Genomic DNA, 16,052 nt, shown 5'->3' with positions numbered 1-16,052 from the left:
GCATATATATAGACCTAACAAATATTTTTTGTATGCACAGATGGCTGATCGTGATGAGGAACAGATATTGTACGATACAATCGCAGAGGGAAGCAGCCAGTACTGGAACAAAGAAGAGGGGAACGAGGATCCAAACTAGTACTTGAACGAGGAGGGGAACATGGAGAGGGATGCGGAGGGGAACGAGGAGGAGGAGGCTAGTTGAAGTCATCCCTCCGCTGGACAGAAGAGGGCACGTGGACAACGAGGTGCCGCGAAGAAGATAGAGGGTCGGCACATCATAACTGAAGTGGATGAAGACGGCCAACCTAGTGCCCCGGCAGAAGCAGCCAAGAATTTTGTACGCCACAGCGGTTGGGTTGTGAGGGATAACGTGCCTGTCAGTAAGGTGTACTGGCGCAGAACAAGGGCACGCGGGGATAATGACAGCTTTGTACCGGAATCAGTGAAAGAGATGTTGTGGACCACAATGCTCGAGACGTTCACGCTCACTGCGGGTACGGAGAACATAGTGAAACAGTGGACTCTTAAGAAAATGGCAGAACAGTTCCAGAGCTTCAAGGGAGATCTGTACAAGAAATACATCCTGAAGGGACTAACACCGAACTTCGACGTATTCCCAAACCTAAGGGATCATTGGGACGAGTTCGTTGCTTACAAGACAGGGCAACAAGGGCAAGCGATGATGGTCAAAAACAAGGAAAACGCCGCCAAGAAGAAGTACCATCACCACTTGGGGTCAGGCGGCTATAGCGTCGCAATGCTGAAGTGGGAGGAGATGGAGGCAAGAATGATTGAGAGGGGTATCGAACCAGCCACCGCTAAATGGCCGGATCGATCGAAGTTCTGGTACTATGCTCACGATGGAACGCTTAACCCAGTTGATGGCTCCCTGGTCTTCGGCGATCAGATACGCGAGGCTGCCAGTCGACTAACGGACACAGTGGAAGCCTCTTCTCAGGGCACGTTCAAACCCGACAGAGAGAAGGACAAGCTGTCACTCGCCCTACAGACTCCCGAGCATCCAGGACGAACACGAGGGAAAGGCATGATTCCCTGGAAGATTGGATTCAAGGAGGACATCCACATGTACAGGAGTCGGATGAGGAGCAAGAGAGATACCGAGGCGAAGATTGCAGATCTTGAGTACAGGGTATCGAGCTACGAGCTCAGCATGCAAGAGGAGGTGGCAAGGAAGGTGGATGAACGGATGGCAGCACATCGGTCCCAGGATCCCCAGCCGTACATACCTCCTCCAATGATCAGCCCATCAGGCAATCGTAGCAGCTGCGCCTCAACGGGGCAGGTAGGATCACAGAGTATGGACGCCATGCAAACCCAGGACGAAACCACCTGTCCCGTTGATGAGATCACGCAGCGGACACCATGTGAGCTGCATATTCCCTTCAAGAACTTATCAATCAAGGTATACTCGTAGTTTTATGATTTTTGACTTGTACATTCCGCAAGTTGCTGGTTAGGTTGCTGCTTAGGTTGATTACTAATAGATAACCTCTCATCACGTGAAAGTGGCGTCAGGAATGGCCATCCCAACGGATATTTTAGGGACTTACCATTGCAGGCCGATTCTAGCAGGATACTCGAGGGTCGAAGTTGAGCTGGTGGAAGCCGCGTACGAGGACCTCGAGTTAAACTACCTAGGAGGAGACGGTGAGACGCATCTACGAGACAAGCCACACCATTATACTATGGCGCAAGCGGTACATCATCCTCCCTGGGCGACAAGCGGCGTCTCGTGCACCATCTCCTCCGGCTCCACCGTCTCCTCCTGCACAATCTCCTCCGATTACTCCGCCACGTCCTCCTGCACCATCTCCTCCGGCTCCTCCGCCTCCTCCACCTCCACCTCCACCATGTCCGCCTGCACCTCCCAAGACAAGGTCTCGCCAAGCTCCACCTCCTGCCAGCACAAGGGCAATGAAGAAGGCCAAAGTTGACGCCACCAAAAACAAGGAGCCGCCGTACGATTGCAGTCAAGAGGAGCTTGACGCTTATGTGGCAGGAGAAGTGAAGAGGCAACTCAAGCCTCGGAGTCCTGAAAAGAAGATAGCTATTGACCCAAGAGTGAAGAAGTTCTTCAAGGGAATGTCCACCACAAACAAGGAGGCCTTAAAGCTATCGGACTATGACCGAACACTTAGGAAAGCCTATTACAAGAAGACCAAACCAGTTCCTCAGCTTGGAGAACAACCAAACCAAGAGGTCGAGCCATTGGTGACCGGCGAAGACTTTGGCATAACGGATTTCATTTCGGACACCGGTCTAACTGTGGCTCAGTTTGTTGGAGACGCACCAATCCCGAAGGCGGAAGTGGCATACAAGTTTGAACTCGGTAAACCGCTTGTCAGGCCTAAGCAGCTGCAGTCCCTACTGACACAAATGTACAAATTCCATGAACGGTACATGGAAATGAGCGCCAAGGGTAGAGAGATGTTCGGAGCGAGGATCAGAAACCCCAACTTCTTGCAAGGAGAAGATGTTCTATGGATCCAATTCAAGGATGTATTCGATCTGTACCATCTGGACGCCCTCGACGTCTCTCTTCTGAGCGCATGGATTTTGTAAGTATCTTTGAGTTTGATTTGTTTCGTTCAATAATTAGCTCCTGGCATATATGTAAGCAATAATAATTTCCCTTCATCGTTTTAGAATGGAGATTCAAAGGACCCGACGGCGGGGGGTTTATGATACTGGGTTCATCGACCCTCGGAAAATCAACACCGAAATGATCGACAAGTACGAGAAAGACACAGAGGACAATCTCGTCCATCTCCTAACGCAACAGCGTTTCAAGACATTCATACTACTGCCGTATAACACAGAGTGAGTTTTTATTGTCGTTCGAACAAATTTCATTCTGATATTTATCTCATCTCACGCATATTCCAGATTCCACTGGGTCCTATTTTTTTTCGACTTGGACGCATGCAGAGTCACTGTGTACGACTCAATGAATAAAGAGGAGAAGGAGAAGGTTTTTGACAAGGTCTTCCAACTGATAGACAGGTAATATAATGCCATCTATTCCAAAGTCGCGGGACTTTGTTGCTATTATGTTGATCTCGGGTAATAATTAATTAATCATAGCTTGCAACTGCACATGTAGGGCTTGGGATCGGTTCCGTCAATTGGTCCGCGGGACTTGGAAAGAAAAACTTGGACGGAGGTTTCATTTTCCAGTGAGTACATGTATGATCCAAAATTATATTGAATTGAATCTCTAATTATAGTTAATATAAAAAGTATATTAAATCTCTCATCGTTTCTCATGTAGTGTGCAAAGCAGGATCAGGGAACTAGCTTATGCGGCTACTACGTATGCGAGTATGCCCACTGCCTATCAAACCAAATATACACCACACGAGAGCTCGATGTACGTATACATAAACCATTCAAAATTTCATTGCGTATCAATTTGTTAAGTTTTTTATTAATTTCATATATTGATATGTCATTATTTTTTGAATGATAGCGTATTCACATGAGGTAAAATCTCCCACACAAGGATTTTATCACGGCTGTTCAAGAACAACTGATGGGGTTCATCAACAAAGAAGTCCTTAATCCCGATGGTGAATTCTACTACGACGAATCGACAATTCATAACGTCGGTCCTTCCTCTTCCGACGTAACGCCGACGTCAAAATCATAGCTATAGCTAGCGAGCAAATGAATTGTACTATACATACATGTGTGTATATATATATATATATATATATATATATATATATATATATATATATATATATATATATATATATATATATATATATATATAATCAACCATGCAGCAAATAGGGCCATGCAAATAAAAAAAATGGTACACAGATCTTTAGTTCCGGTTCGTGTTACCAACCGGGACTAAAGATCGATCTTTAGTCCTGGTTATTTTACCCGGGACTAAAGATCGCTATCTTTAGTCCCGGATTCGTAGTCCCGGTTGGACAACCGGGACTAAAGGTGGGTTACGAATCGAGACTACAAACGGTTTCTCCACCAGTGGCCCCTGGCCCCCGCTGCCAGCGAAAATATTTTTGATCACCAACGAAAACCTTTTTCTTACTAGTGAATAGGCCATTAAATCTATCTATTACTGTCGGTTTACGTAGAATTTATAACAGTAATGTTCTTACTACCTGTTTGTATTAAAAAAGGGTGGTGATAATATCGCTGTAAGCTATTATTATAAAATCACGGTGAGATTTTGGCAAATGTTTGTTGCTTTTAGCTTCACTGTTTGCAGGAACTCGAAAGCTATTTTGCTTGAAAGACAAAGTAGGAAAAAAAGAGAGGAACCATCTAAATCAAAATAGTTGCAAACTAAAAAGGTAAAAAGAAGGCAGAGCTCCCGCGTCGTTCCGCCACAGGCGGGGCGACACGGGCACGCCACTCTCTCCCTTCCCCACCTTTTCTCCGCCTCGCCGCCGCCTGAGTAGCCATTGGCAAAGCAAGGCAGCAGCAAGGATGGCGGCAGGGGCACTCTCCCTTTCGCTCGTGGTTACGGAGGCTAGGGCGCCGACGAGACCCGAGCACGAGGGCAAGGCGTCCGGTCTGCCTCAATACGCCTCACGTCCTGCTCGAACCAGCCAACAAGTCTTCTGCATGACTCTTTCCCGTCACATATGCATGCACGTCACGCACACCATGCATCATCACGCAGTTAATTAATTATGCACACAAACAAGCAATTAATCAAGCTGTACATTTGCCCGTGCGTGTGCATTGCTCGTATGACTTGGTCATTTTCCACCATCGTCGGTCTAATCGTGAGCGAGGTCGCCCCCTCTGCAATGTCCCCGTTGTCACCATCGATCTCATCGCCACAATTGATAATCTCCTATCTATGCGCGATCCACCTCGTATTTCCTCCTCCACATGTCTTATTGATACAATGCTGAAACCTTCTATTCCGATACCATTTTTTATAAAAGTTAGTCGATATAGCGAAACGACGACTAATATAAACTTCTCAATCGCTTCAGTTATTGCTTACCCAAGACACGCCAGATGATCAACCAGGAACACACGATATTTGTTAACGTAGTTCAGTCGAATCCTACATTCTCAACTAACATAGCATCTAGCAGCTACGAGTTCATGGAGTTGCAGCCATCATCTCTCTGCGTGCTTAAGCTATATTGTAGTCGCTATGATTGTGGTGCCTCCTTTGTATTTAAGAGAGAGCCTCAATTCTAACTATATCTTACTCCTATTCCAACTTAATGTCTAACTCCTAATAGGATAATAGGACTAGTATATTTGACATCTATTCTAACAGAAATAAATAGTTGTATTTGAACTGCAATATCATATATTTCTTATCAGAAATTCAAATAAGTGCATTCTCCAATAGAAAAGCAAATCACACCAAAAGAATATATGTGTACTATATCACAACCTAACCCACATTAGTCACACGCACTCACACCAATATCTACACATCTATTCAAACCAATTCTTTGATTAAATCATTTGTATAGCTAATTTGTTCATCACAAAATATTAATCATGACAATGATTTCACAGGTATTTCTGGCACAGACCGTGCCTTATTATAACACGAACATATAATATCCTTCTGATTATAATCGGTCTGATGAAAATGCTCAGTCTGCATCCATTTGCATGGACACCTACGCACTGAAGGCTTATCTTCATTTAGTTCAGTTCTGAGTTCTGAATTCTAATGCTTCGTAACTTCCTCCTTGATCTTGAGTGTACAGGTCAAAAAATGCATCATTGACAAATCGATATACAGACGGAGCCCATCGATACAAGATTACATCATCTTTTTCCACTGTATTTGATGGTATTTTCAGACTCAGAACACACATAAGAATGAACCTGCCACAATAGCAATTAGCACGTCATTTGCGGCACACATATCTATAACATATATACAATTTTTCACTAACAACGGCGGCTGCTCAGTACTATAAAATGATGGCACTAGCATGGTAAAAAGATTTTTTTTAAAATAATTTTCCACTAACAACTTGCTGTGTCAACTCTTTTTTTTGCCACAAGAAGGATGATAACATAGTGCCAATTAATCATTTTGTCCTACCATGGCACCAAACATTATTTTATTTATGACATTTCGTTCTAGCGACCAAATTGTCTTGAAGCAATAGTTATACTCATATAAGGACTTGGACAATAATAGGAAAAATAGGTAACAGAACCTAAGTTATTGGCCGACAAAAGTACCTTATTAATCATCATCTCCTTTAGTACAGATGCAAGTGGGTAGTCTCGCTACCCACATAAAAACCCACTTGCTAGTCTATTTTTCGTATGGTAGTACAAAATTTAGAAGAGAAAATAAACTAGAAGTGGGATAAGCGGGACAAAAAAGCCCGCTTGCCCGCCCCGCTTGCATCCCTAGTTATCACCTTATTGGAAGACAACATAGAAGAAAACATCCAGTGAATTTCAGAAGACAACATATACTTTGGCATTATCACAAAACTATCGACTTAAACCGCGACATCATAAGCTTTATAGATTTAGCAATAAGTTTATTACAAAACTATAGATTCAGCAACAAATTTATTAAAAAACCTTCATATATATGCTATCACAAAACTGCAGGTTTAGTTGAATTTACAAACTAAACTACATATTTTAAAAGTTTCATCAAATAAAAGTGCTAGGGATGAAACCTTTAAAACTATGGTTTTGTGATATCATTGGCACCAAATCTATATTTTTTTGATACTATGTCTTACATCTATAGTTTCATGATAAATCCATTGGTATGAAGGTAGTTTGAATAAATTTGTTGAAGAATTTGCGAAGTATACTATGCGTGAAAAATATTTAGAAACATTCAGCTCTTAGTCACGGATAATATTTAGAAACATACAGCTCAAAGTAGAGGATTACCCTAAGTTGATGCGCATGGTGCAGTGATTCTATTTCTCCTAGTCCTATTCCTGTTTCTCCGATCTGCCCTCACCCTGTTTCAGACACATGCCAATGAGAAGAATATATATATAATTAAAGAACTGAAATAAATTCATGGAAACATGTTTTCTTGGGTTAACAAAATAACACCTGAAGGCAACTCTGACTGGATTTGCTCTCCTATTCACGGATCTGCTTGGAAATTCCGCATTACCTTCATGCGCTTCTTCCTCTATCATGCATGCTTCACACCATCTTTGGATTTCAAGAGTGAGTTTGGTTCTATGCCTATCTGCTGCTTTCCTGATGGAATCCTCCACAGCCTCAACCTCCTCCCTAGTTGAACCACTACAATCAACATCAACGCAGAGTTTGTTGAGGCGCGAAAGATTATCGATGCCACTGCCATCAACACCAGAATAATTGGCTGTTGTTTCATGAGTTCTGAAGTAAAGATGCAATGTTCGGAGCTCTGGCATGGCACCTTCTAGAAACACTAATCCCATCCCATCATTCTTCCATATGAATTGCGACTCTCTTAAGCATCGGAATCCCTTGCTGCCAACAGTGAGCATTTTACTGGAGCCATCTGTCATTTCCAGCTGAAGATATAGCAGGCAGCGCAAGAGTTCAAGAGAATGGAGATCTTCCTCTCGCACAATATCAACTTTCAGTTCCAGGTGGACTAGATTGTACATAGATGGGTTGATCCATTTTGGGATCCTAGAAATGTAGCCAATGACAAGTTTTTTGAGACAGCCAAAAGTTAGGTACACTCCCATTAGTGAGTCCAGGGAACAACCTTCTTCAGGATCAATCTTTAGAGATTCAAGGTTGACCAACTTGTTGAGTGATGAGACCAAAGAATCTGTGTACTTCCTTACTTCATCAACCATGTCAACAGGTTTAGAGAAAGTTATGTTGAGTACCCTCATTTTGATCAGCTTTCTGAGCTCTTCCACAAATTTGATGGAGTTACAGGACATTGAGACAAACAACAACATCTGTAAGGCTTGCATGTGTCCAATTTCATCAGGAAATTTTACACTTCTGTTAACAAGCAGGCGTTGCATGTTTTGTAATCTAACAATACTGGCTGGCAATTTTTCTATGGCACACCCTCGAAGATCTAGTGTTTCCAAATACCTGAGATTATCTATCTGCATTGGAAGCTCACTGATGCTTGTACGGCTTAGATCCAAATACTTGAGTTGGTACAATATCTCTAGATTCTCAATATGGTGGTTTTCAATTGATCTACAAGATCCTAAATCCAACACCCGCAGTGCTTGGAAATCACCAAGATGAGGTATTCCTTTGACATAATCGAAGGGGATGATAGAGCGAATATGAGACAAGTCATCCCTGCTCATCCGTTCCAATAATTTCTCAATACAGTTGGACTGGTGGGCTAACCGGCGAACCTTGGTCTTGTAATCTGTAAATCTCGTTTCATCTTGATCTTTATGTAGTACGGCAACAAAGTTAATCTTGGTTGATATTGACACAATAAGCTCAAGTATCATGTCATGAACTCTGCAACTTTGCACTGTTCCATCATATTGAACATCAGCGGGCTGAATCATACTTCGATTGATAAGCTCATTAAAGTATGCACTTCCGACTCGCTCTAAAGGAATGCCACGTGTTTCAGGAATGAAACCTTCAGCTATCCATCTCCATACTAACTGTTCTCTCTCAATTACATAATCTTCTGGAAATATGCTTAAATACAATAAACATGTCTTTAAATGAATAGGGAGGTCATGGAAACTCAAAGATAATATACGATTCATATTCTCCCCTGGAGTTTCCAAACCAATAGAATTATGCACTTGCTTCCATTTTTCTGCTAACATGGGTACGTTGGCTAGAGTACTAGCTAAAGTAAGTATAGCCAATGGCAAACCACCACACCTTTTCAATATGTCCATAGAAATCCTTTTAAGATGAGTCGGACAACCATCATCTGAGCCGAATATTCTTGTAAAAAATAGCCTCTGCGAATCTAAATCACTCAGAGGATCCATTTTGTAGATGTGACCCTCTGTGTCGCTGCAATATCTAGCAACATCGACAATGCGTGTTGTTGTTATTATTCTGCTGCCTGAGTGATCGTCAGGCAGAGAATACCTCAACATCTCCCAATCTGTTGCATTCCAGATGTCATCAAGAAGAACAAGGTACCTACACGCAATTTATGAAATAGTGGAATTACGCCTAACAAAATTGTCATGTATAACATACCTTTTGCATCATCTATCTAAGCTAGCATTATAATAAATCTTGTATTTTTTAAATAGTTACCATGCCAATATTAGTTTCCACTTATCTAGTAGAATTCCTATTTGGAATTCTAATTTAGAATTATAAATATATTTAATTAATTGATAATGTTCAAAAGATTATCTATGTTAGTTGGGTTTTTATTAATCTTTTTCCTAGGTAGGAGGAAATTTTTATTTTTATTTTCCCATTGTATTTAGTTTAATATGCCAAAATTCAAACAAGTTACTAGCTACTTTGTTTGTATTGGTTAATTGGACATACATGTTCTAATCATATTTTCACTAAGAAATTAAAGGAAAATTTTCGTTTTTACAGCCCTAGACTTCAATGGAAGTTTGAAATCATGCTTAAACTTCCAAATAGGGTAGTACTCAACTTGCATATTCCAAAATGTTTACTTCATGACTCTAAACGAAAACCGAAGTGGTTTTATCATATGTGATGCTAATCTAGTGGGCTAGACACATGATGCGGAGGCCTGGGGGTGTAAATTGCGATTGGGCAAAATCTCTAAAATTTATGGAAATTAGAATTTTCATATGTTTCAGTTTGAAACTTTCAACAAATTTCAATTAAAATATCAAGTTCAAGGAATTTTTGTTAAATTCAAACAAATGTGACTAAGATTTTGCTCTACCGTGCCTACAAACTGACCAGTGCCTACAGTCAGACCCGCCCCGTGTGGTCTGACCAGTACATTCGGACTATAAACCGGGGTTTTAGTTCTTATTTGTAAATGTGGTATATGGAATATTGTTATTGACTAGCAAAGCTGCCCGTGCATTGCAACTTGCAACGTGATAATCAAATTAGGGTTATAGTGATCATACTGCATTACTAATTAATAATTGTGGAAACAAGGAGTGCACATATATATCCCCTCCCCCTTACGCCTAGCCCAGCCCACCCATTCCCTTCCTTAGCCAACACAGCCCACTCCCCCACCCCTCCCGCGCACGTCCCTCCTCCTTCCCGATCGCACTCCCGGCACCCCTCCTCCCTCTTCCCGATCTCTCCCCTCCCTGCGCCCTCTCTCCTCCTCTTTGTTTTTTAATTTTTTCTTTGAGTTTTTTTACCTCCAGCACCAGCATTCCTCCCTCCTCTCTCTCTTCTCTTTTACTTTTTTTTCCTCCAGCACTGACGTTCCTCCACGTTACTACAAAACTTATGGGTTATTACTACACTTTTGGTAGTAACATTCTCATGAAAATGTAGGAACATGTAACAGTAATGTACTGCTACAGTACTACTGCTTGTGCATAGCTCAGTTTTTAAATCTCAGTCTTGTGTAAAGTACAAGTGCTAAAAAGTACATGTGCATGACCAAAAGTTGACACAAGTGTTAAAAGTACTTCTCTTTACACACACAAAGATACATAGTAGCGAGATAACTACAAGTGATATTTTTAGAATTCTAATCATTAAACAATGATATCTCTCACACAACATATTATATTTTTGAACTTTTTACACCATAATGCTTTTAAAAAAATGCCCTACAAAACTAGATCCGTCATTACTATCTTCTAAGACCTTATAACGGCGTTACTGCGAAACAATAATCCTGTTACCACACGATAATCGTTTTGTTACTGTGCGATTCTTGTGAGATGAAGACAAAAAAAATGTGGGCATGAGGCAAGTGAGCAGGCGGGTTTGATCAGGGTCTGACCAGCGGGAGGATGCTTTGACTGCCCTTTGACCGAGGTGGGATGTGGGTTTTGGGCCTTAGGAAGTGTGGAGGAGGTGAGTTTGGCCACTATAGAATAATACATATCGTGGGAGATATTTCTCTTCAGAGGTTGACATTTTGTAGTTTAATCCTACACGTACAGTAACACTATAGCCTTATTGTTACTATCGTATGTTTCGTTTTACTACAAGAGTACAGTAAAGACTACAAGTTTTATCGTAACATGGCGTGTTACTGCAAGAACACATAAAAGAACCAAAAAGTAACCGACAATTTTTCAGGGGAAAAACCAGCAAATGGCTTTCTATAGGAGGAGGACGTGCGGTCGTGGAGTGCCATGCGACGGGGAACCGGGATGGGTGTGCACGCGCGTGATTTCAAATTTGGAACATTGTGAGCACAATGGGAAACTCGCGTACAGAATGGGAGAAGAGTAAGAATACAACATTCATCAAATGAAAATTATGCAGTAATAGTAGTGCTTGAGCACAGTAATAACCTATGAGTTTTGCAATAACCGGCTTCCTCCCTCCTCTTCCCAGGAAAACTGGGTCCCTCCTAGTGTGTATGTTCTTGGATCGGGAATATTAAGAGTGCGATGGGAGGCTCATGTACATAGGTGATATAGGAGGGAAGTAAGACCAAATGTGCAAGAACGACCACCCACCTTGCTTAAAACTAATCCAAGTGAATCCATCATGTCCAATCTCAATCAAACCCATAAGCGGACACTATTTATTCAGTTAAAATTTTGTAGTAATATAGTGCTAGAGAGCAGTAACAACTTATGTGTTTTGCAGTAATCAGCATGTAATACAATTTCGTGGTGATGTTACTAAAAAATTGTAACATAATTGATTTATATCTTCCACGTGCTAGAATTATTCTAAAATATGTTTTAATTTGAACTACATACTAAACAAAATGATAGGTGGTGCCGATAACTTTGTTTATTGTTTAATAAGAATTGATCACCTTATTCCTTCCTCACAAAGTCTAGACAGAGCTACAAAAGAAACAAACAATAACCCTTAATCACAAGTGTCATAGGGGTGAATTGTTTAGAAAGACCTGCTTTAAATTATGAGTTCACGAGTTCAAGTCTTGATTTTACAAATTTACTTTTTAATTAACCCAAGTGGAGAAAAAATATGCTAAAAAAACTAAAAGAAATGCATGCACTTTTCCCAAAAAAAACAGAAAAACACCGGCAGGAAAAAAAAGGTGTGTTGTTGGGAGGAGGGTGTGAGTTGTCAAATTAAGAAAAATACCATTACTACTCGCAATATCGGCTAGATATCACTGAAATTTTATAAAATACGATTCGTGTCACTGCTGTCAACTTTTCTTTCATCCTTGTCATGTTCTCTTTGTGAACTTAGGAAATAAATTAACAAAAGTAGATGGTAGTGGCACAGATCGAATTTTATAAAATTTTAGTAGCATCAGTCTATATCGTGTATAGTAATGGTATTTCTGTAGTTTTGCACATTTGTCATGGCATGGATCAAATTAACCTTTTTTTAATAACAGTAGAGATGTGAACCAAGTTTATGGACTTGGATTTAGTTCTATTGATTTCCATATGTGGATTATCTCGAGGTTATTTGGCCAAACATAAGAGATGGAGAACAGGAAGGCATCTCTATGTGTTCCAAAAGGTTGTGCGAGAATGAAAAGAGGTTCCAAAGTGGGAGGGGGATGGGATTCAAATGCAGACATGGAAAGTCAACTTGCAAGGTGTCCAATTTGAGAAAGTGACGATACGAGTTGGACTCGGCTTCCGACTTCCCAGTGATTCTCTAGGGTTCTATTTGGTTGGGTAGATGAGGCTAGATGGGAGATGGTCACCCGATTTTTTGTGGTGTTTGGTTGGAGGGTAAGGTGGATGGGGAGGTCAAAATAAATGAATATTCCCTCAATATGTTGGATGGGTGCATCAGGCCTATTTGGCTAGATAAAACCATCCATGTTTTTGGTCTAGGCCTAGGTGATGTGTCCTATTTTGATTGGCCGTGGTTGGCTTAGCAAGCTCCAAATGATTTTTTTTCTCCTAAACCGTTTATCTAATTTATGATCCGATTACACCATTATATTTATTACAATTAAATATTAAAAAGATATCGGATGATTATATTTTGGTAAAAAAATATATATGACAAATGGGTCCTACTAAATTTTGGCTTATCCCATCCATGTTCTATCCCTCCAACCAAACAAGAAATTTGATCATCCTATCCATACAAATCAAACAAAAATTGGATCACCATATCCAACAAAATATGGATGACCATATCCCATATATGCATGCTCATGAACCAAATGCACCTTAGGTTGATAGGAATTCAAGGATGTGGAATATACCAAGGATCTAGTCGGTCTTAAGGCTTTCCCTTCGATTTAGATTATTGCTAATGATTATCTGTTTGATTATAGAAATAAACTAAATATTTTAAGAAATAAACTTAACAGATAGTTTGAAACAAGTGATCTTAATGTAGGAGAATAAAGTTTCATATTTTTTGAAATGTAGAGAAAACAATCATTTTCAATAATCCGGTGAATAATTTGAAAAGAACTCCGCTCAAAAAAAACAAACTTGCAAAACACGCATTGAGATTCCTGAACTTGCTTTAATGTATCATCCCTATCCAAAGCCTTGTTTGACCATGGTCTTGCCTACGTGGCATACTACGTGGACGATGACATGTATTTTTTTATTTTTTTCTCCCTTTTTCCTTCTTTTTTACTCCCTTCTTATCCCTTTTTTTTTCTCCACGTTGCCTCCTTCCTCTCCCTTCTGCCACTGACAGGTGGGTGAGGGGGCGGGGTGGCCGGCGGCGGCAACGGCGTTGTCGACGGGAAGGAGAAGGAGGAGGGGAAGGGAAGGGGCCTGCTCCGGCCGACCGCGGGCGCGTGTGGCAAGCGGCTGCGGCAGCTGCTGATGTTCGACGAGCTCGCCTCCTCTTTCGCGGAGCTCATCGTCGGGTCCTACCACCAAGCTACCGCCATCGAGCTTGCGCCCGCCCCGCTCGCGCCGAGCTCACTGACCCCTCCCCGCACGCGCGGCCGGTGACCCCTCCCTCCGGACGCAGCCGGCAACATCTCCCCCCACGCGCACCTCGGCCGTTTCCGCATGAATGACGCACCGCCGCCCATCGAAGTGCGCCGTCCCCCCTCCAGCGTCGGTTGCAAGACAGCCCCACCCGCTCCTCACCGTCGTCATCGTCTTGGGCGGCGGCGGGAGAGGAAGTAGAGAGAGCAGTCGGATGTGGCCGCAGCGGGAGGAGAGGAGCCGCGGGCGGCGGCCGCCTCTCCCTCTCCTCCCCTCTAGGCCTCCGCCTGCGGCTCCTCTCCTCCCGCCAGCCGGCGCCCGCGCACGCCCGCTGCTCCTCTCTTCCCGCCGGCCGCTGGCCACGCACGCACGCTGACCGTCGCCGGAAATCTCTTACACCACGCGAGGTGAGGAAGGAGAGGAAAAGGTGAGGAGAAAAAAAGGAAAAAGAAAATTTAGCCATGTCATCGTCCACGTGACATGCCACATAGGCAAGATCACGGTCAAACCATGCTTTGGACCGGAATGATACATTAAATCAAGTTTAAGGATCTCGATGCACGTTTTACAAGTTCGTGGACCTAAGTGAAACTTCGTTACAAGTTTATGGACCGCTTGTGTATTTTACACATGTTTTTTTAATTTCTATACATTTTTTCAAGATAATGAAATCGGTTTTTATTTCCGGCCTCTACCGACACGCACACAGAAAAAAAGAATCTATACATAGAGTTATGCAATGTTTATGAACATATTTTTTGATGAAATGAATGGGCAAAGACAAATATATCACAAGGTGCTACCTATCTGTGAACAAAGAGTGCAGGTGGATCTGCACTAGTGCGTACCTTTTGTCCGCGATGAATCTTCTGGTTTTCTCAACGAGTACTTGCACTGTTGACCCGGTGGTGGCATAAGGTTGATGGGTGAGTCCACTAAGGATATTACCCAAGATCCTTAGAACATCAGGATTTTGTCCCACTGATACGAAAGCAGAGCAGTCGAACTCCGGCTTGAGATGATGATAGACTTGGTTTGCTAGAGTTGTCTTGCCCAATCCTCCAGGACCAACAATAGAGACCACCACCAGCTTCTTTGATGGTTCAGGTTCATCTTCAATGCGCAACATCTTAATTAGTTCCAGTTTTGGCCCATCCAGACCTACAAGATGTGAAGCGTCCACATATAAAGCTGTTACCCTTGAGTCGATCTTGATCGGGTCGTATGTTACATGACGGTCATCACTGAGCTTGAATCTGTTCATCCTTTCGTTCAGCTCCTCGACTGGCATCTTGATATCTTGGATCACCTTAACAATCCCATTGGTGCTACCCTTGATCTTCGTTAACAAGATCTTGAAGAGTTTCTTACAGCTACCCGGTTCAGCAGCAGATTTGACAAGAAACCTGTCAAGACTATCCTCCATGTCATAGGACAGCTCCCGTAAATCCATCATCCAGGCTTCTTGTAACGCATCAAGATTCTTCTCATCTTCGAGCGACAATTTCTCAAAGCAGGCATGGACAGACTCAAGAGCATCAATCAGAGGCTTTACCTTGCTACGCACCCGTATGAAATCCTTGCGCTCGTCGGACAGCAACGCCGCAAGCTTCTTGCGGACGGAACGAATTGACCCCATTGCCGCGCTCACTTCCGCCATCTCCTCAATGGTGCCTCTCGGAGGTCAGAGCGAGATCGCTCGGTTTTCTCTCCTGGATGGGAAATGGGGAATTGGGGATGGGTCTGCGGTAGCGTTGTGTCGGCGGAGGCTGGAAATAATGGGAAACATCGCCGCGTGCCAGAGAGGGAAGACGAATGGAACACCTACTGACGGAAATGATTAGTTTAAAGACCAAAATGCCTCGTTCATAGCAAAACACTCACGTTGTACTAAAATGTAAAAAAACACCTCTGCAGTTTTTTAATGATAAAAATAAGGAGATGAAATTTAATGCAAGATAGTTGTGATTAGTTAATATGCATAGTCTTGAAGAAATTTAATGAGATACGGTTATGACCAGTTGAAACGTTAAATTAGATACATAAGGATATTCTCCCTCCATCACTAAAAGACGAGATAAACGT

At 42.3% G+C, this 16,052-nt stretch overlaps 1 protein-coding gene across 1 annotated transcript; it reads right to left on the bottom strand.

Annotated features, from left to right (window-relative positions):
• Nucleotides 1–5,333: 5,333 nt before the first annotated feature.
• LOC127782704 (disease resistance protein RGA5-like) lies at nt 5,334–15,765 on the bottom strand. Its single transcript, XM_052309972.1, has 4 exons — nt 14,816–15,765; nt 7,081–9,117; nt 6,910–6,983; nt 5,334–5,865 (listed from the first exon to the last, which is right to left on the bottom strand). Exons 1-3 carry the CDS (start codon nt 15,625–15,627, stop codon nt 6,911–6,913), a joined length of 2,922 nt encoding a protein of 973 aa, XP_052165932.1. The 5' UTR covers nt 15,628–15,765; the 3' UTR covers nt 5,334–5,865; nt 6,910.
• Between the last annotated feature and the right edge of the window lie 287 nt (nt 15,766–16,052).

This window comes from Oryza glaberrima, chromosome 8 (assembly GCF_000147395.1).
Source record: "Oryza glaberrima chromosome 8, OglaRS2, whole genome shotgun sequence".
NCBI lineage: Eukaryota > Viridiplantae > Streptophyta > Magnoliopsida > Poales > Poaceae > Oryza > Oryza glaberrima.
This window is presented reverse-complemented; position numbering and strand designations above follow the sequence as displayed.

Excerpts from the sequence above, each read along its gene's own strand:
- LOC127782704 (XM_052309972.1), bottom strand. The coding sequence starts at position 15,627 with ATGGCGGAAGTGAGCGCGGCAATGGGGTCAATTCGTTCCGTCCGCAAG. Across the intron at positions 9,118-14,815 it reads AGATTCATCGCGGACAAAAG|GTACCTTGTTCTTCTTGATG; the intron begins GTACGCACTAGT and ends AATTGCGTGTAG. Across the intron at positions 6,984-7,080 it reads CCAGTCAGAGTTGCCTTCAG|GGTGAGGGCAGATCGGAGAA; the intron begins GTGTTATTTTGT and ends TGTCTGAAACAG.